This window comes from Eleutherodactylus coqui, chromosome 4 (assembly GCF_035609145.1).
Source record: "Eleutherodactylus coqui strain aEleCoq1 chromosome 4, aEleCoq1.hap1, whole genome shotgun sequence".
Taxonomy (NCBI): Eukaryota; Metazoa; Chordata; class Amphibia; order Anura; family Eleutherodactylidae; genus Eleutherodactylus; species Eleutherodactylus coqui.
The window spans coordinates 233,674,026-233,694,853 of record NC_089840.1 but is presented as its reverse complement, the minus strand read 5'-3'; the positions used below and the strand labels follow the sequence as shown (position 1 = coordinate 233,694,853).

At 42.2% G+C, this 20,828-nt stretch overlaps 1 protein-coding gene across 7 annotated transcripts in view; it reads left to right on the top strand.

The window, feature by feature from the left end:
- ATE1 (arginyltransferase 1) overlaps nucleotides 1-12,282 on the top strand; it is an 83,656-nt gene extending 71,374 nt beyond the window's left edge. For all 7 annotated transcript variants that reach the window (XM_066600866.1, XM_066600862.1, XM_066600863.1 and 4 more), the window contains 2 exons: nucleotides 10,577-10,697; nucleotides 11,120-12,282. In XM_066600866.1, the coding sequence (XP_066456963.1) occupies nucleotides 10,577-10,697; nucleotides 11,120-11,298 (300 nt within the window). In that variant the 3' untranslated portion in view covers nucleotides 11,299-12,282. The remainder of the gene's footprint in view (nucleotides 1-10,576; nucleotides 10,698-11,119) is intronic.
- The last annotated feature ends 8,546 nt before the right edge of the window (nucleotides 12,283-20,828 follow it).

Below are 20,828 nucleotides of genomic sequence, written 5' to 3'. Positions count from 1 at the left end.
TTATGAGCACTGCCTTTTTTAAAAAAGTTTTTTGTTTTGTTTTTCCTCCCCACTTTCAAAAAATCAAAACTCGTTTATGTTCCTTTATGTCCCATGAGGGCTTGTATCATTGAGCTTGCCTCCCTCCAAACAGGAAACTGGAACCTAGTTCTTTCTAAAGACAGGAATACCCTTCACCTCCTCAGTTCCTGTTCATAGGACAAGTTGGAGGAGGTAGCTACTGCTTGGCTGTCTCAGCTCTTTCAAGAATTTCTCCAGATCTCTCAAGGTGCTGGACTGCAGGGCCTCGCTGCCGGGCTTGATGGCGTGAGAGGTTACCTGTCCGGTGGTAGCTTCACGGGGAGCCACTGGGGAAGCCTGGAATCCTCTTGGTGGATGCTGTACTCCCCGGTCTTTCGTGGTCTGGAAGGAAAGGTTCTTTTCTTCTGTCCTCAAGGGATCCTTCTGCAGGTGTGGGGGAACCCTTCAGTGGTGGAGTGCCCCCTGTGTTGCTGCAGCGGGGTTGGAGTTTTGCTGTAAGTGATCTCCTGTTTTGGCAGGTGCTAATCTGGGTATCCCCGCTAATTGGGGCTGGGAATAGAAAAGAGCATTTTCTAAGGCCTCATTCACATCTGTGTTAGGGCGTTCCGTTTCTCTGTTCCATCTTTGGAACTGAAGTAAAATTGAATTTAAACAGATCTGGGTTTTTTCTCCTTGAATTAATGATGGGGAAAAAAAACAAATGTTTCCGTTTTGAATCCTTTTTTTTTCTTCTTCAGGGCCAAAAAGCACAGTTCGCTGCTTTATTGGTCCTTTAAGAAGACGGAAGTCAAATGGAATGCATTCAAACAAACATATTTCCAGTTTGTGTTTTAAAATTATTTTTTTTTGTAATTGATTTTAGTGGGGAAAAACTGATCGGTTTAACTTCAGTTTTTCTGTACCAAAAACGGAAGAGCAAAATGGAAAGCCCTAATGGAGCCCAAACACATAAAGAGAATGGGTCTTAGAGGATCTTCAGACAGTCCTTAGTGGAATTACCTTGCATAAGTTAGGCATTGGATTCCACCTCTACCTTAACTGCACAACAATGGAAATTAGGTGGATGGCTCTCTATGCACTTAGTATCCAGACTCACAACCTGATGGCTTGTGGCCTGTTTGCGTGATAGCCTCCCAGTTTTTGTCAGGGCCTTTATGTCTCTCTCCTAGGCTATACTTCATTGGTGGTACAACACACTCTGGCAAGACTTGTTCCCCAGACATCCTCTAAACACAGGTACATCCATCTGATTTCGAGTAGCATCGGCGCTCCATAAAACATTCTTCCATTGTTATGCAATAGTATGCAGTTCTCATCACAAACTGACTGACCCTTCTAAACCATGCTACATATGATGCAGACCCTTGGAACACGTAACCTGTTAATAGGACGCAAAAATATAAATTCATAAAAATTAACTTTTAATAAATATTGCTTAAAAACCTTATGGACACACAAACAACAACAACAAAAAAAAAAAATCCACTATCCGGTAGGGAATGTGAAATTGTATCATACAGTAACACTTCAAGATCAGTATCGATCTTGGACGTTTTCTTTATTATGTCTTTTACGTCCAAAAGATAACTCTTTTTTTGGGGGGGTTTCTTGGTTTTAATGTTCCAAAAAACCTATGCATTTTTTCCGAACCTGAACATGATGTCGTAATCAGCCGGAATCTACATGCAACTCATATAGTCCAATGTATAATAGACATGAGATGTTTTTATGTACAGAATAGACCTTGTAATTGCCCAGATGTTTTTATGTACAAAATAGACCTTGTAATTTCCCTACGCGTTTCGCCCACTGTGTGGGCTCCTCAGGGGCTCAAGTATCTCCTGGGATGATTCCCTGGAGAAAGGGTTATCAGTCATCAACTGAGTATAGAAAATTGTTTATAGATTAGGACTATAATCCATTAGAGGCAATGAGTAAGTATAGGTAAGGTACTGTATTGAATTAGCACCCCACTATGAGGAGTGATCGCTGCAATAATACCTCTTAAGCTGATATGCGGTACTTAATAGCCTAATAATATTTCCTAGAGGAACAGTGCCCAGTTATCACTTAGAGTGATGTCTTGGTCAATACCCAGATAGTCTGCGCACTAAAAAAAGGTTCCCCAGGTTATGCATCGCTGTCTATTAGATCCTTTTAGTAGGTGAGTTTTGATATACTCAAAAGCTATCAATAGTATAGCTCCCACTAAATAGGGTTTTTCTGCAGTCAGGCAAATTCTCAGCCTAGTGAAGGGTTGTAAGGTTTCCCCCCCTATCAGGATCAGATAAAGCAGAATGAAATCATAAAATAAATAGAACAAGCGGCAGCATGACAGTCCTGGTGGTGGACTGCCAGGGCAATTACAAGGTCTATTCTGTACATAAAAACATCTCATGTCTATTATACATTGGACTATATGAGTTGCATGTAGATTCCGGCTGATTACGACATCATGTTCAGGTTCGGAAAAAATGCATAGGTTTTTTGGAACATTAAAACCAAGAACCCCCCCAAAAAAGAGCTATCTTTTGGACGTAAAAGACATAATAAAGAAAACGTCCAAGATCGATACTGATCTTGAAGTGTTACTGTATGATACAATTTCACATTCCCTACCGGATAGTTGATTTTTTTTTTTTTGTTGTTGTTGTTTGTGTGTCCATAAGGTTTTTAAGCAATATTTATTAAAAGTTAATTTTTATGAATTTATATTTTTGGGTCCTAAAAGTGAGCTTAATTAAGTAATTGGGACCTTACTGCCTCTGTGAAGTGTTAATAGGACGCAATGCATTCTACTGATAGGGGTGTCCAAATTTTTTTCATAGAATAGTGTCATTGTATGCTAGGGATTAGCAATGCCTAATTTCATCTACCCGATTAAAAATGGTAAACTTATATTGTTCCTCCATCCGCTGTCACCCACACACTTCCATTGGGCACATGTGTTTTTGAAACAAACCAGGAGCTCTTGATGAGCATTGAGTGTTATCTCTGCCTACACATGCTGGGCCTCCACGCAACTCCATTAATCACTGACTCCTTAGATTGGAAGTGTGCAACCAACAGCGATTACTTCCAAACCCAATACATATGTACAGTTGGCCAACCACACATGTGCTCTCAAAAGGAAGAGGGGGACAAGCTACTGCAAGAGACCTCTGGTGACAGCTTATCTCCCATGAGAACCAAGGATTGGGCATGTTGAAATCCAACTTGCCCAAGCCTTCTATGCCACAGGGGACTGGAGACACCACCCTACAGATAAAATGGTCAACCAGTCCTGTAGAAATCAGTGGGGTTTATCTAATGTTGAGTGCCGGCTTTATGTACAATGTTTGAAGAAAAATGACTTAGGAGAAATCTTGAGGAAGAGAAGGATGGGAGAGTGTATGCCGCCTGAAGAGAAGGATGGGAGAGTGTATGCCGCCTGAAGAGAAGGATGGCAGAGTGTATGCCGCCTGAAGAGCAGGATGGGGGAGTGTATGCTGCCTGAAGAGCAGGATGGGGGAGTGTATGCTGCCTGAAGAGAAGGATGGTAGAGTGTATGCCGCCTGAAGAGAAGGATGGCAGAGTGTATGCCGCCTGAAGAGAAGGATGGCAGAGTGTATGCTGCCTGAAGAGAAGGATGGCAGAGTGTATGCCGCCTGAAGAGAAGGATGGCAGAGTGTATGCCGCCTGAAGAGAAGGATGGCAGAGTGTATGCCGCCTGAAGAGAAGGATGGCAGAGTGTATGCCGCCTGAAGAGAAGGATGGCAGAGTGTATGCCGCCTGAAGAGAAGGATGGCAGAGTGTATGCCGCCTGAAGAGAAGGATGGGAGAGTGTATGCCGCCTGAAGAGAAGGATGGGAGAGTGTATGCCGCCTGAAGAGAAGGATGGGAAAGTGTATGCCGCCTGTCGAAGCACAGGTCTACTACAGTTAGTAACTGCTCTTCTTTCGCAGATCCTTCTTAATTTTGTCAATATAAATTTGCGTTGTTGCTTTGATTTATTTTAGAAGCCACAATGCTTTACCAGATCAGTTGCATAATACACAGTAACCGCGCCCAATTGTCCATATAGACGTATAATTCAGCTTTCCACTGAGGTGTCATCAAAATACAGCTACATGCAATGCTATTTTTCCTATGAAATATGGCGTAATCTGCAATGGAGACTCCAGTACTGATGTAAAAGTAGCCAAAACCACATTTCAGTGCTAGCAACGTGCCTTTCTGAACAGGTAGCTTCATCCTGCCAGGGCACAATAAGAGTTTGGTATAGCGTCAACACCCTCCTTGCAGATTCACATACAGTATTGTGAAGCATTAGCTCTGCTGAAAAAAAAATATTGTTCAGTTTGTCATTCTATAAACCCCTTTAAATGGGCACGCCAGTGAATTGTCTTCATTAGTTATGTAGCTAGTCCCCCAGTATATATCAGTTGACTAGTATTACCTTGTTTATACCCCATTTAGACACAATGATTATCGCTCAAAATCCTTGTGTCTAAACACGCAGCCATTGTGCACTGTTCGTGGACGATTCGCTCATCGTTTACTTTCAGCTAGCTGAAAGACAATGATGAGCCTTATTAGTGCCGCGCCCTGTGTTCTCAGCAGGATACCGCTGATAATATTCTTTCAGCTGATATCCCGCTCGGAGAACACAGCAAGAGTATGAAGAAGACAGCGCTCCAGCTAAGTGCTCCGTGAACATAGCAGGACTGTGCAGAAGACAGTGCGCCGGCTGTGTTCTACATACCCCGCTTGGAGCGCTCAGCAGTTCTCGGAGCACATAAATGTACACAACGATTATTGCTCAAAAGATTGCCTTTGAGCGAATCTTGAGCGATAATCGTTGTGTCTAAATGGGCCTTAAGTCATTCCTATCAATCCGAAACAGGTTGGTCATGTGACTCCTTTCTCCTTAGATGAGATTTAGATGGATTTACTTGTGTTTATGTATTGTTCAGGCATCAGTATTTCAGTCGTCATCATTTCTGTGGGATATTACCACGCAAGCTCTTCATTTTGAATATTTCCAAATGGCCTTATAAGCCTACTTACACACCTACTAGGTGCTCTCCTTAAGGAGAAACAATATCCTTCCCGACCCACATCTATAGGCCTCTCACCAGCTAAGCCAGAAATCTACTACATTGTGATGGGGGGTAATCGCCCGAATCGGCTGTCTGTGTATGGTTATTCTGGCTTTGGCTCACAATTCCCAGTCATTGTTACAAGACTTGTTTAAAAAGTCTGACATTGACTTGCAGGCATGCTGCCTTCCAATAGGTGGCGCTGCAGAGGTATTTCATCTTCCCATTTGAAAATCTTATGGGGCACGCTGCCCGGAATCCGCTCGCTATAAGATGGTCTGCAGACATTCCAGCTATATAGTTTAAAAAAGGGATTTGGCTGACCTTGCGGATTGTTTTATGGAGAATGTCCTGGATCCTTCTGCTTTATTTTGAGATCCTCTAAACATTATTAAAGCATATCTTCTGTCCATTCTGTGTTTACTACAAGCTGAAACTTTTTGTTTGATCATTAGTATAATGTCCTCTGGATTAAGTTGTTTAATTAAGGATGCACGCAGTGGGTGAGAAATTGTCAGCATTTGCAATTAAGGCTTTCCGGTCCTTTCATATGCGACTATATATAGAGATTTCCTATTGTTAGAGGGTTTGTAGGTGACAGGCTAGTGTTATCTGTGTATACTGTACAGATTTATTAATTTTGGAGGATGAACAAGTCATTTCCTGACCACGAAGATGGTTTGTGTTTTGATTTCCCAAAAGTGGATAAAGAAAGCTGGCAGCAAGTAAGAACCACGTTGGAAGGGTCTCTCGGCTGCAAAGGATGTTTATGAAAGCGAGGAAAGCCATATGGTGTAACAGTAGCTGTTCTCCTGTTCATCGGGGTTCATTCCGCCCACAAGTAACAAGACTTTTTGCTTTGAAGAACTAATTGAGGAGGATGAAGCCTGAATAATCATATTGCTAAAAATTTTATAATTGGCGCTATCGCTTATCAAAGCATGTCGAGCAGTGCTTGTTGACTGCCATTGACACATGACGTTGCTGCCGTGTTTCCCCTAAAATAAGCCATACCCTGATTTTCAGGGGGACTTGGAATATAAACCCTACCACGAAAATAAGCCCTAGCTATACTACATTAAAAAAAAACAATACATTGCCTAGCAGGTGCCGTCGCTCTTACTTTAGTTCTCAGCTGCCGACAGAAGATCGCTTGCTGGTAACTGGGTTTGTGAACCCCGCCTCCAGCAAGTGATGACTCTGATTGGCTAAGCCATGGCGCTCGAGAACCAATCAATGCAGCGCTCGATGAATAATTCGATGGCTGTGATTGGAGACCAGTGGGAAGAACCCAGACTGCGCCTGCTAGGTAAGTGTCAAAGGACATCCCCAAAAAATAAGACCCTGTGCCTCTTTTGTGGCAAAAATTAATACAAGATAGGGTCATGTTTTTGGGGAAATGCAGTACAATCATTCAACCAAACAGAATTCATTCATTGGAAAGCATCTCACCATTTATGGGCCTTTTACGCAGACCGGTCATCTCTCACAAACATGTTTGTCTCGCCGATTCCACTTATAGGATCCTAGAATAGTAGAGTTGGAAGGGACCTCCAGGGTCATCGGGTCCAACCCCCTGCTCAGTGCAGGATCACTAAATCATGCCAGACAGATATTTGTCCAGCCTTTGTTTGAAGACTTCCATTGAAGGAGAACTCGCCACCTCCCGTGAATATCTTATAAACATACTTATGAATATCCACAACATCATGAGCAAACGCTCATTTGGCCGATTGTCTCTCTTTCGGGGTAAAAATTCTTGCTCTTCCTCAGCACACCTCCCCAATTGTTCGTCCTCCATACCAGTGACCCTCTGTCAAACTCGTGCATATCGACCGGCTTTGTTATAATCTGCTCGAGAGCGGAGTGCTGTATAGGGGTCCTTACTCAGGGAAATGTTCTTTCGAAGACTAGCGGTTTTATGCCCACACAAAAGACACTTTCAACCAATGAATGAGCGTTTTGCTCCTTCGTCAGCTAATTGTCTGCACATTCCCACAGGCCAGTTGGGGAAACAAAGGTTCAGGCTGTTTAATAGGTTCTTTGGAGACACTTGTAGATAAATTTAATTTTATAGGAAGCCAATTAGTCTCCCAATTCGTTTTTAGAGAGTGGAAGGAAAAACTGGAGTACCAGGATGGAAAAACCGCTCCATGTAGACCTTGGGTTGGATTGGAACTCAAGAAGTTTCATACTGATTGTCTAACCTCTGAAGCGCCAGGCATCTGAAGAATAGAATTGTGTGTGGTCTCTTGGGGTTGTATCACATTGGTGTTCTTCAGTAGCTCCTTTCCATAACAGAAATTCACTGCAATTATTGAAGCTATTTTTGTGCGCTTTTTGTATGGAATAAAGTTGTAAATAGACAACCCATGCCAGGAAATATTCAGAAAAACTGGTTTCTATCCTCAGAACTGTTTTTTTTTCCAGAGGTGTTTTATCAGCTCCATTAAATCTGTCAGAAACAACTAGCGGATCATTAGATGGTAATTCTTCGGTTTCTATTTCTGTAGAGACAGTCATTTCTGAAAATCGCCAGTATTTTAAAAGGATATACCCACCTTGTAATATGTAATGAGGCGAAGGGAAATGATGTGAAGGAGCAGAGGCAGTCATACTGCTCCTTCTTTATAAGGATCGGCGGGGCCTATTATGGAGCCCATTAAAAGGTTCTACCATTGGTTTGGTCACATTCGGTGAAGAGACCTCATTTTAGTTAATGTGTGCTCTGCAAATAACACTGCAAAACTGATAGGCTGTGTTATACATATTGCAACCCCTGGGAGGACTGTGCATGACTTGGGGATTGATGGACACCAAAGAATTATTGAGTCATGTACTGACCCTTCTGGCTCCGCATCAGTCGTAACATGGTGTGTTCCCAGAATGTTTCTTTAACGGGAACCTGCCATCACTTTTTGAGCCCCATAAACTACATTATGGATCTCGAAGGTGATGGAACAGGGAGTCCAGGGTGTGCTTTTTCATAGTCACCAGGTGCCCCTTTTCAGTACGGTGTCCCCATGCACACACAGTATGACACTAAGCCAACTATGTCCATGCGCTCATCAATCCATTTCTTTGGGAAACCGCGTGCACACAGCCAGCTGAAAAGAGTCGGTGTGTTCGTGCCACAACTTCACTGGGACTTGGTGACCGGTGAATATGAAAAAGCACTCCTTGGAATCCCCATTTCATCATCTTCATGACCCATTACGTAGTTTGTGTCTTAAAGGTGATAGGTTCCTAATAAGGTAATGGAAGGGATGTTTGAACTGATTTGAAATTATATAACCTTCTAGTAACCAAAAATCACACACAGATTAACCCGTCGGGGGTCGTTGACCTAAGAATGACCGGCTGTGGTTTTTGTCCATTCTCTTTAAAGGGGTTGTCCCGCGGCAGCAAGTGGGTCTATACACTTCTGTATGGCCATATTAATGCACTTTGTAATGTACATTGTGCATTAATTATGAGCCATACAGAAGTTATAAGAAGTTTTTCACTTACCTGCTCCGTTGCTAGCGTCCTCGTTTCCATGGAGCCCGCCTAATTTTCGGCGTCTAATGGCCAAATTAGACGCGCTCGCGCAGTCCGGTCTTCTTCTTTTCTCAATGGGGCCGCTCGTGCAGGATGCCGGCTCCTTGTAGCTCCGTCCCGTCACGTGCCGATTCCAGCCAATCAGGAGGCTGGAATCGGCAATGGACCGCACAGAAGCCCTGCGGTCCACCGAGAGAGAAGATCCCGGCGGCCATCTTCAGCCGGTAAGTAAGAAGTCACCGGAGCGCAGGGATTCAGGTAAGCGCTGTGCAGTGTTCTTTTTTAACCCCTGCATCGGGGTTGTCTCGCGCCGAACGGGGGGGGGGGGGGGGGGGGGTTGAAAAAAAAAACACGTTTCGGCGCGGGACAACCCCTTTAAGGACTGAATTAGTTCCTTTTTAGGCATAATATATACAAATACTCGTAGAATCACAGAATGGTAGAGTTGGAAGGGACCTCCAGGGTCATCGGGTCCAACCCTGGTCCAATTCAGGATCACTAAATCATCCCAGACAAATATCTGTCCAGTCTTTGTTTGAACACTACCATTGAAGGAGAACTCGCCACCTCCCGTGGTAACCTGTTCCACTCATTGATCACCCTCACTGTCAGAAAGTTTTTTTCTGATATCTAATCTAGGTCTCCTCCCTTTCAGTTTCATCCCATTGCTTCTAGTCTTTGCCTGTGCAAATGAGTGTGGTGCCCAGAACTGGACACAGTATTTCAGATGAGGTCTGACTAAAGTGCCATTTAGACACAACGATTATCACTCAAAATTCGCTCAAAAGCACACTTATGAGCAATAATCGTCTAAATGCGCTGCCATTGTGCAGTTTTTGTTAATGATTCGCTCATCGTTGTCTTTCAGCAAGCTGAAAGACAAGGGTGAGTCTTATCAGGACCATGCACTGAGTTCTTAGCGGGATACCGCTGATACTATCGATTCAGCTGATATCCCGCTTGGAGAACACAGCAATCACATGTTCCTTGTGCTCATGATGTCACTCGGAAATGAAGGCCAGCGGGACACTAGGCACCAGTGGAGCCGGTGAGTGAAGGGTGACTTCTTTTATGCTTGTTCACCACTCAGAACAGCTATGGAAAACATTTCTTTTTCTTTGTGGATAACCCCTTTTAGCGGTTTCATCATGAAGGTTAAACATCTTGTAGTAATTATGTAACATTACTCTGTTTTTGGGCTTCAAAGACATTGTTCAATATCTTATTAGCAAAAAATGTATGTTGTGCTATTCTACTTTTATCGTCTTACTGAAGCAGAAGCTGCTACCAAAAATTCTGCTGGTATTCCAGTAATGTTATGCAACAATAGTGAAATGGGAAGAGGTCAGTGGCCAGTTCTTCTTCTTTGACCTTAGGGGTAGGCCCAGCATTGATGTCACAAATCTGCTTCTAATAAAAGAGCATAAAGTTGATAGCAAAGATTTCTGATGTTTGAATACAAAACTGCAGGTTACACTAAGGCTGCCAACACATTTGCTGTTTGTCCGCGTTGTGCCTAAGAGGCTCGGGCGCAACTTGCATCTGACATCAGCCCACATGCTGTCTGATTCATGTATAGCGCAGACATAGATATGTATTTACATGTCCTAAGACTCGTCCCTGATATGGACAAGAATAGGACATACGATGAACTCTTTCACACGGACCATCGGTCCACGAGGGGAAAAAGCGGTAGTGTGCATAGCCTCATGAGCTATAATGGGTCTGTGTGCTGTAACATGGACAGCACTCAGACCTAAATAGGCTACTGTGCCGGAGACATTGGGTAGGGCAAACCCAAAGACCACGTAGTAAATGGGTTTAAAACCTTTCTAATGGTGGTTAACGTCTTGAATTTTCTCTTCTGTGAAAGTTATTGTAATACTCAAATAGTATTAATATATATTTTTCTTTGGTTTTTCACTATCTTGTAGGGTCAGTATAAGCCATCACAACTACTTTGTCCGGAGAGCTATTCCTGGGTGCCTATTGAGAAATGTTTACCATTGCTGGAGTCCTCTAAGTACTCTCGGTTTAATGGGAATCCTAAAGAAGGTGTGTTGGTTTTTTATTTGTTTTTTCTTAGTTTTTTTTTTCCTGTATTCTTGCCCATTTTATTACTTTTTATTTAATAAACTTCACATTTTTTATTATTGCTTTATTTAGCCTGTTGACGGACATTTTCATTTATATAACTTCCATACAAGAAAGTCCAACCGGACCCTATAGTGTTCATTTTTTGTGGAGGCCTTCAATACTGTGTTAACTGAGGTGGTCTCTTTAAACCCAGCTGGGCCACAGATGTTCTTTTGCAGAATTAAAATTTTCTGTCCATCAGAGATTGAACTGGCAATCCTGCGTTTTTATGTCTTTGTTCTGTACAGATGTTTGGAAATTCTCATCACTATTGCTCCCCCCCCCCCTCTCTCTGTTGTGGTATTACACTGTGTGAACATCACCTCTGCTTCTCTTCACAGGGGACAAAGACTATTTGACAGAGTTGAGTCGAGTTCGAGTCTTACACAAACGCACCGTCATGCCTTACAGCATATACAAGAAGAGGCGCAAAGGGCCAAGCGATGAGACTGTTGTCAAGCAGTATGCCACTTTGGTGGGTCAGACCTGTGCCGAACGCATGCTGCTATACCGCAGTTGAGATTTCATGAGTTTGAGCCTTCAAAAGTTAAAGCTCCGGAGAAGAAGACTGCATGCCAATTTTTTATTTTTATTTTTGCAAGTCCGAAATAGATGTGCTGGATACTGGAAGAAGAGTGACTTGCTCCTAACTCCTTCATATAATATTATGCCCCCGCCCGGAAATATATACCCCTCCTCAGTGCATTGTATTATAAAAAAAAACAAAAAACTATGCATTGAGCATGGGGAAGCGGCACAAAGAATTTAGTCGCTTCTGTCCAAGTGCCCCTTAGTTGTTTTTAAAAATTCCAACTTTTATTCTTCATACTCCGTTGAGACAGATCTTGGATATATAGTATGTTGACAAGTAAGAGTGCACTTTATGTATGTTTTTGTGTAATTCAGTATCCTATGTTCTACAAGACTCGCTGGAAAGTCTCTGTAGGCACATTTTATTTCTATTTGTTGTCTTTAGTGGCTGGATAATTTTAAAAGTAACCCAGCTTTGATGAAAAGTTTTTTTGGTTTTTTTTTTTGTCTATGGTTAAGTCAAAGTATCTTCTACCTGAAAGTCATTCAATAGATATGTGATCACTTTAACATATCTGTCACCTTTTGTTGTGGACTTCTATGAAAACTTTATCCTAACTGCTGACGAAGTATGACCGGGTCCCTTGTCACCCTACGTGCCTCTTAACTGTAACTATGTTTGGCAGACAATGCCTGACCTTCACTGTGTATACTCAAAAACATTATACAGTCACTATAAACCCCCACAACAGCTTAACGTTCTTGCCGTCATGAAAATCTGCCCTATCAAGTAACAGGTTCCTGTTTATGGAGAATATACTTGGTGGTTTGGTGACGTCTATAACAAATCAGGAGGAGTCTGTTTACCTACTGTCAAGTTAAAGTCTGTTACTTTGATTTTCTCTTATGTGGTTAGAGAGACATCAGATATGTTTTTCTTTTTTCCACAATAAAAAAAAATCCTCTTCATGAAGTTGTGTCCATTTTCTGACTTAACATTCTTGCAATAAAAAGCTTGTAAAATAGCGAAGGACTAAATATGACAATGTGGTACTTGAGTTGAGGGAAACCCATGTCAACGGGGCCCCATGCATTAAGATTAAAAAAATCAGCAGTTACCTCTCTCCTCTCCCCCATTCGTCCCCCACCGCCATCTCCGGTCTCCGCTGTCTGTTTATAGGCAGCTGTGACTTCCTGTAAACCTGCTGTAGCAGCTAATGACGGCACTTGGCCGTCATCGCTCAGCATTGTCATTGGCTGCTGCAGCTTGTTTGTTAGACGGGCTCAGCATGAAAAGTGTCACATGGAGATCGGAGTTGGTGGTGGAGGATGAACGGGGAGAGGTGAGGAACTGATGGGTTTTTTTTGTTTGTTTGTTTGTTCATGTTCATGCATAGCGGCCCATTAACAGGGGTTTCCTTAACTTGGACAACCCCTCTAAAGAACACGGTGTTACCCGTTTCCAATAGAAAATGATGTGCTTGTTCATTTAACAAAGTTGTACTCCAAAAATAAGGTACTACTCTGGTGAAGACATGCAGCTACTGCATTATGATGGTCATGTAGTTCTCCAAGCTAAGGAGGGGCACATTGTAATAAATGAGTAACTGAGACAGTTTTTTTTTTTTTGAGGATTAACCTGTCACCTTCGACAGATACCATGAAAATCATCATACAAAGATGTATATTGGGTGGTTGTCCAAGTGTGCCTAACTTTTTAGATGACTTTTCAGAATAGGCAGTCGTGTGTGTACACAAGGAATGACAACATTTCTGACCGTTATACGGTATGGCTTGTATAAGGCATTTATCACCGTTTTTGGTCTCTGCAGGTGCCATCTCGAATTCTCACTTTTCCCTGAACTAATGGGTGGAGATTAGCTGAGGGGTCGTCTTTTACATACTGCATGTACTCCCTAACTCTCTGTAGAACACACAGACAAATAACAGCGTCATGGAAGACCCTAGAGACGTTCTGAGCAGTATACATGTGATTTCAGTAGCTGTAAATCACCATTAACCCTTTCCAATCCAATTTGTATCCTGGTTTTCCTAGGGGGCTAACACTTTTTCTGCCGTTATACAACGGCGCTATATGCTGGCTAAAGCCAGTACTGCATGAGGTGACACGTTGGATAGGCTCCGACAGCAGAGAGGCTGGCAATATACAGGAAGAGAACCCCGGCGGGCAACTTCGAACATTGGAGCTGTACAGCCTTAAACCCTAATGTCTTCAGAGGTCAGACAGTGGATTGGAAAGGGTTAACTGCTGCCATGTCTGAGTCTCTACTTCTGTCTTCCTACCTCCCCTCTTCTCCATAGGCTTCTATGGGCAGCATGAGTAATCATTCTCTTCCATTTCCTGTGATCCCATTAACTTCTATTACTAGAAGTTATTAGAGATGGATTTAACAAGCAGTGGACAGCAAGTTAAAAGAAAGGGAGACCCTTGGTGGGCTAACACTTGAGTGACTTAAAAATTTTTTTTTTTTTTAGCACAATAGCGTCATCTTGTGTAAATACAGTGATTTGCAGTTTTGCAAGTCATCACATTATCATATTTGTATACACATGCACACGTCTTGGCATAATGTGGTGTGGTTTGTTAGCAGGACAACTCTGCCCTCGAGTACGTATTATGTAACTATACACTATTGACTTCTATTGGGACCTTTGATGTAAAAATACACAGAAAAATGGAGCGTGCTTTAGTTTTATTTTTGTGCAACCAAAATGCATGCGTAAAATACAAAAATGAGAGCGAATCCACTGAAATCAATGGTTCCTAGTCTCTGCAAATTGCGCACACATATGCCTGTGTGAAGCTGGCCTTAGAGTCCAACTCAGCTGTTTTTCAGAAAATCTCAGGAGCAAATGAGTCTTTGGGGTTATCCTATCATTGAGTCCACAGCAGGGTGATGTCTGATCAGTACCGCTCACTGTTGTACAAAAGTGATGACATATGACAGGCCAATCCGTGGTTAGCATGTAGACGAGCTGCTAACGGATGTATTTTGAAAAGGCCAAGCATTTAATGAGTATTTTGATGCAGATACAGGTCTAGTACAGTTACATAACTCTAAATTTTAAAAACCGTTATACATCACTTTAGAAGCACTGTCTGGCACCGCTGCAGCTTCCTCCTAATCCCTGGCATTGTTGTTTTTCATCTCTGCTGGCCAGAGATTGAAAAATCCCCGCCTCCTGGAAGCGCTGGCTGTGATTTGGCTGACGCTTAGCCAATCAGAGCCAGCACTTGATAAATAGTTGTAATTGGTTCATCGAGCGCTGGCTGTGATTGGCTAAGTATCAGCCAATCAGAGGCAACGCTTCCAGGAGGTGGGGATTTTTTAATCCCCAGCCAGAAGAGATGAAGAATAGTCCTGGGGACCGTGTAGAAGATGCTTCTAAGGAGATTTGTATACTTAACTGCAGGAAAATTTTTAAATTTTTTTTTTAAGGCTTAGGTTATGGCTTTGACAGTAGGATTTCCTACTGTCAAAGTTGCAATGCACCGCATGAAAATCACGTTTTCATGCGATGCAACAGAGAGGGAAACATGGGCTACAAAATCTTGCGCGTCACATGCATATCGTGGGACCCGTGAGGTTTTTGTGTCGGGATGTCACACACTCCAAAACATCACACGTGAATTAACCCATTGGGAAGCATGGGCTGAACGTACACGCGACAATCGCGCAACTTTGTCGCCAGTATGAGCGAGGCCTAAACAAGACTAGCCGTACAGTAAAAGTAGCGAGATAAAAAGCTGTGCTGATATAAGCCTACCATCTAATATATCCTAGTGATTGCACAGTATTAGACATCTCGGGAGCCCGGGATGAAGGGTTCCTGCGCTCTGTATCAGCAGCTGTACACTTTTCCTTAGCAGTACATTTATATTTTTGGGTGTCTCGACGAGGATTGAAGTTCTTGTAAATATATCATCTCGGTAGAGTAGTTTACATTCTGAGGCTGGTATATAAAACATACAGGATTGGGTTTCACGTCTCCTGTGTATGGACTCAATTATCTTTTCTTCTTTAATGTGCTTTCAAACAGAGGCACTACACATTGTACATTTTTTGAAGAATATGTGTGGCCTTCTTGTGCTCTCGGGATGGAAGAGTCCAAAGTGTGTCCTCCCTGTATAGTCTGCATGAGTTCATTTCTCTAATTTGAGTCTTAATAAAACCCATATGCCCAGAATTAGAGGGCTTAGCCTACATCGGGAACCTCTGGGCTCTTTTCTACTCCTTGTGTTCCGTGCAGGCTCTAATCCTCTCTGGCGTTTGCTCTTGTTATTTCACCCTTTACTCTGTGGTTCAGGAGGAAGGCTAAGGTTCCAAGGCAATCAATGCTATGAAATGAGAAGCATGCAGAACTTTTCACGACCCAGCCATGTGAATGACAGTGGGCTACTTAAATGTGCTAAGATGTTAGTTTTACTATGATCCATGTGGAATTCCACTAGAGACCTGATAACACACAGGCCGAGATCTTATTTATTCAGCTTCATTTTTAATTAAGTGTGTTTTGTATCAACTACTGAATATTACATTTATTTCCAGTTTTGTTTTTTTTTTATTGTATAGATGTTTTACTTTGTGCTCTTATTTTAAAGTTAAGCTGCAAATATACAATCCTTGCGTAGAATCGGGCAAAATATATGAAAATTTGCATGTAGTCCTAGCAAGACAGATTTACCTTAAAACGGTTGTGCTAAGATATAAAGTTATACCTTATCCGCAGCACCCCCGTTGATCTTGAGACGAAGAGCCATGAAGGTCCTTGCATGAATGAAGCTGTGGTTGTGCATGCACGCTGCTGTATTCACGTCAATGGGAGCATCGGAAGTTGACGAGTTCATGGGCTTGGCCATCTCCAGTGTTGTAATTAGAATGAAGGGGGCCACAGTGCACATGCATGACCACCGCTTCAGGACCCTCGTTCTCAAGATCGGTGGATGTCTTTTCGCAACTCCTTTAAGTCTGGAAATGTTGGGTAATATACTTGTTCAAGAATTGAGCTATCTACGGCAGTCTCATTGAAGTCAATGGAGTGGAGGCAGGCCGCACATACATGGCCTCCACTGGCCACACTTCAGGATGTGTTGGCGTTCAAATATCAGAATCAGTGGGGGTCCCAGCTCTTGGACCCCACAGATCTTGTGACCCCAAACACTGTGAATTTTACGCTGCATGTCACGATACGGTCATCTGAGACCAGCCATTAAAAAAGCTATCTTTGTTGTCCATAGTAACTAATCACAGTGCAGCTTTCATTTTTCAAGACCACCATAAGTTGTGATTGGTTTATTGTTCGTGAATACTGGCAGATGGGTTCATTCAAACAACCTCAAAGAGCATTTTGGAATAAGTATGGTGAACAACATCCTGTATTCACAAATCGGTGAAAATATTTGAGAAGAATTAACGTAAGGTTGCTTTCAACAAGATGGTGCAATGTGCCGCACATCTTATGGGAGCATGAGGGAAATCAAAAGTTATTTCGGTGATCAAGTCATTTTGAAAAAACCTGTGGCTGCCAAGGTCACCAGCCCTAACGCCATGGGATATTTTCTTTAGCGGTTTACTCAAGGGCCGTATATGCAGCAATAAGCTTAAAACAATTGACACCCTTAAAGATGCAATAAAGCAGGAGATTGCTGCTATTTGACTTTATGGGAGAGTGTGGGCACGGCGGTCTGTAAAGAATCAGACTCTCAGACCGCCGGTGGACTGCACAGAGGAATACCACAGGAACTGGGGAGCAGGTGAGTATAAAATAAATCTTGTTTTGTATAGCACTAACCAATTCCACAGATCAGGTAATTTTATTTATTACCCCTCACCAAGCTCAGTAGTCATTTTACCGCCCTCAGGAGGAGGAGTCAACCTTGAGCCGGTTACCTGAACCATGTGGGGACTGAACCCACAACCTTCAGGTCATGAGCAAGAGCTTAAGACTGCATTTCTGCTGCCTTAACATAGTATCTCTTCAATATAGATATAACTTCATGCACAGTGCCCAATTATGGCTCCATGTTGTGCGGAGCAATATCCGTGCTCCCATAGAGGTGTATGGGGTGTTGCTGTACCTATTTATGCCTCCAGTGTCATGTTATGGCATATAAACTTTTCTTCTGCGTCCATACAAGGAAATTAAATATGGTATGCTCTACTGGACTTTACCGAAAGCATTATTTTTAGAAGAAAGTATGTTCCTCGTACAACATCTTATGGTGGCGATGGAATCCATCTGGCTTTGGCGCACAGATGAGGCCTTATTGCGAAAAATGAGGCGGACTATTTTCTCTGCTGGCACAAAACCTTTTTCTTTATAGCAAACGATGAGTGTTACTTTATTTCAGGCTCTTACTCAAGAAATAGTTGACGACTAATGCAGTGTTTCATCCTAAAACTTTTACATGTGTTTTAGATTTTAATGTGTCTTATTCATTCTACTATATCCCTCTATTGCTATCTGTCTGACGGAGAGTCCGTCAGGTTACATATCTGTATGTAGGGGACCGTTGGCTACCAAAGAAGTCAGGTGAGGAAACTCAGGTGAAGCATTTGTGGTTTTCTGTTGGTCTGGTGGTTGACATATGATGCCAAAAAGAATGTACAGGTCTGGAAAAACTTGGTTTCTCTCTTCCAAAAGCAGTGCCACCACTGTCCATAGGTTGGGTGTGGTATTTCAGCTCAACCCTATTCACTTTAATGGAACTGAGCTGCAATAGTAGACACAATTCACGGCAGACGTGATGCTGTTTCTGGAAGAAAGCAGCCATGTTTTTCTAAAACTGGACAACCCCTTAATGTTCAGTTACAGATCTTGGACCCTGTTTACTTCTCGTTTTAACTTCATTTTCTATATCTTTAGGCCCCCGTGTACCCAACACCCATGTACCCCTGATGGTGCCTTGTCAGGCTAATGATTGCAAAGAGTTCCAGCTCATAGACCCTACTGAGGAAAGCCTCTGGCACTTGACACTTTAGAATGTGTCACAAGTTTTCCCAAACCAGAATTACACTTAAAGAGGTACTCTCATCTTACACGTACGTGACATATCCACAGGAAGGCTTTCTAAACTTATACCTCAAAAGGAACAGTATCATCAGAAAATGACCTGTTTAACTCACATTTTTAAGTTAAACACATTTTTTAAGTAGTAGTGTTGTTTTTTTTATTATTTCCATGTCACTATGCACAGTAACAGACTAAAATATAAATTCTTTATTAGGGGTATATTAAAAAACATAAATGGGCTAACACACAAACAAAAAAAAAATATATAAACCAAAAAAGTCAGTTATTTTTTGGTATATCACTGGCCTCCACTCAAAGACCGGATATGTGTGTGGGGCCAGATAGCAGATCAGTGCTACAGGTAAGTGATAGAAAGAACTTAGTCACTTCCAAAACTGGTAAAGATCATGCAGCATTAAGATTTGGAGGTAAGATGCTCCTCCAACTTGATATTGAGATGCTGCAGTGATCCACCAGAGTGATTGCTGTCTTAGACAGTATCCAACATAGGGACGTGTCAGTATCTCAAACTCTTTGGCATCAATCACGGGCAAAGAGAAAGAGTTTTCCCTATAATAAGGATTTTTCACAATCGGACACTCATAGTCAGAGTGTGAGAATGAATTGTGCTCGACGCGTTTCCCCACAATGGAAAATTGTGGTTCATCAGGAGCTCAGATGGATTCGACAGGCATTCGTATAGCACTGTTTGTAGTAATGAATTAGCAAACGATTTTTTAAAATGAAGTCAGATGGTACAGATAGTGCAGTGACTTAGAGGCAATCTGTATGATTGCCCAGTATCTCAGATGCATAGAAGCAAAATTGCGTATTCAGGCATCAACTAAAGAAATACACGTGCACTCCCAGCATTAGTATGCAGAGTATGGTCTCTATGCTTGATCTTAGTTGATGGGAGCTTATCAGTAGGAGGTCTGAGAGATATTGGCTCAATATATTATGAAAACTGCAGCCAAAGTATAGGCTCCCTGGGTAACAGAGAGCTATAAAGCTGAAAATCTGGATGGAGCATCAGCTTGGCAGTTTAAATAATAGCCCAGTGTCATCAGGACTGTCTCGTCTAGATGATATAACGGAGATAAGAGGAGGATGTTAGGTATATAGGAAGGTGGTCACCATATGAGTGTGGCCGCCTCTATAACCAAAATAGACTTCAGACCCAGGCTGAAGCTATAGGCTTAATTTTAAATAGTATAAAGAGCCTCCCTGCATGCTACCAGATATAGAGCAGCAGCAGGTTTCTCTGATCTACTCCTTCCTACAGAAGATAGCTGTTATGCCTATGCATCAAAAAGTCAAAAAGCACCAAAAATAAATAAATAAATAAAGAGGTAAAGCCTGTGGCTCTGATGGTGAAAGCTTTCTAAACTTATTCCTCAAAAGGGACAGTATCATCAGAAAATGACCTGTTTAACTCACATTTTTAAGTTAAACACATTTTTTAAGTAGTAGTGTTGTTTTTTTTATTATTTCCATGTCACTATGTATTTATTTTTTTATTAATCCTGAAATAGTGCAGTTTTCACTCTGGCCACCCAGCCTAATAGCTTGACACTTCCCGTTTTATAGAGAAAACTTTTCAGCAGACAGGTAGGCTTGAAATGTAACACCAGTGTATAGATAAAAATAAAATAAATCTTGTTATTTGTATAGCACCAACTTATTCCGCAGCTCTTTCAGGTAATTTATTTATTACTCCCCACCAAGCTGGGTACTCATTTTACTGACCTCGGAAGGATGGAGGGCTGAGTCAACCTTGAGCCGGCTACCTGAACCAAGTGGGGATTGAACTTGCAACCTTCAGGTCATGAACAAGAGCTTAGGACTGCATTTCTGCTGTACAGCATTTTATGGGACCCACCTTTCAAAATATGTAATGATCACTGCTCACCTCCTCCACCTCCCTGCACAATGACCTCTGCACAGAGCACTTTCTTATCGAAATTAATAATGATCTACTGACTCCAGGTTTCCATTGTGCAAAGCATATCTGTGAATCACCGCTCCAGCAAGATGACCGCCCCTATAAGCATATACAGAAAATAGAATTTAAAAAGTAAGAATAAAAACTGGTTAGGAAAGACCCAACATGCTGCACAATCTGGTTTTAATTACAGGTGATACATTCCCTTTAAAGCTGAAGCACTGTATACTGCAGGGAAATTGGAGCCGCAGTGTTGAATGCTTACGAGCGGCCCACAGGTTTATGTGAACACTAAACTAAGGCTCCATTCACCATCAAATCTGTTTTTACTTCTTATATATTGCAAATAAGGAAACTGTCAGCGGAGGAAGAGAAAAACAAACTTCACACCTTAACATTTGTGAATAGACTGTGGAAAGAAAGTTTGTGGTGCATGTTGCCACCCTGCAAAAACGACCTTCTGGTTGACCTTGCAGATAGAATTTCAACACCGTTCACATTCACCTACGCGATGACGATCTTGTGGTCCTCATTCTCTA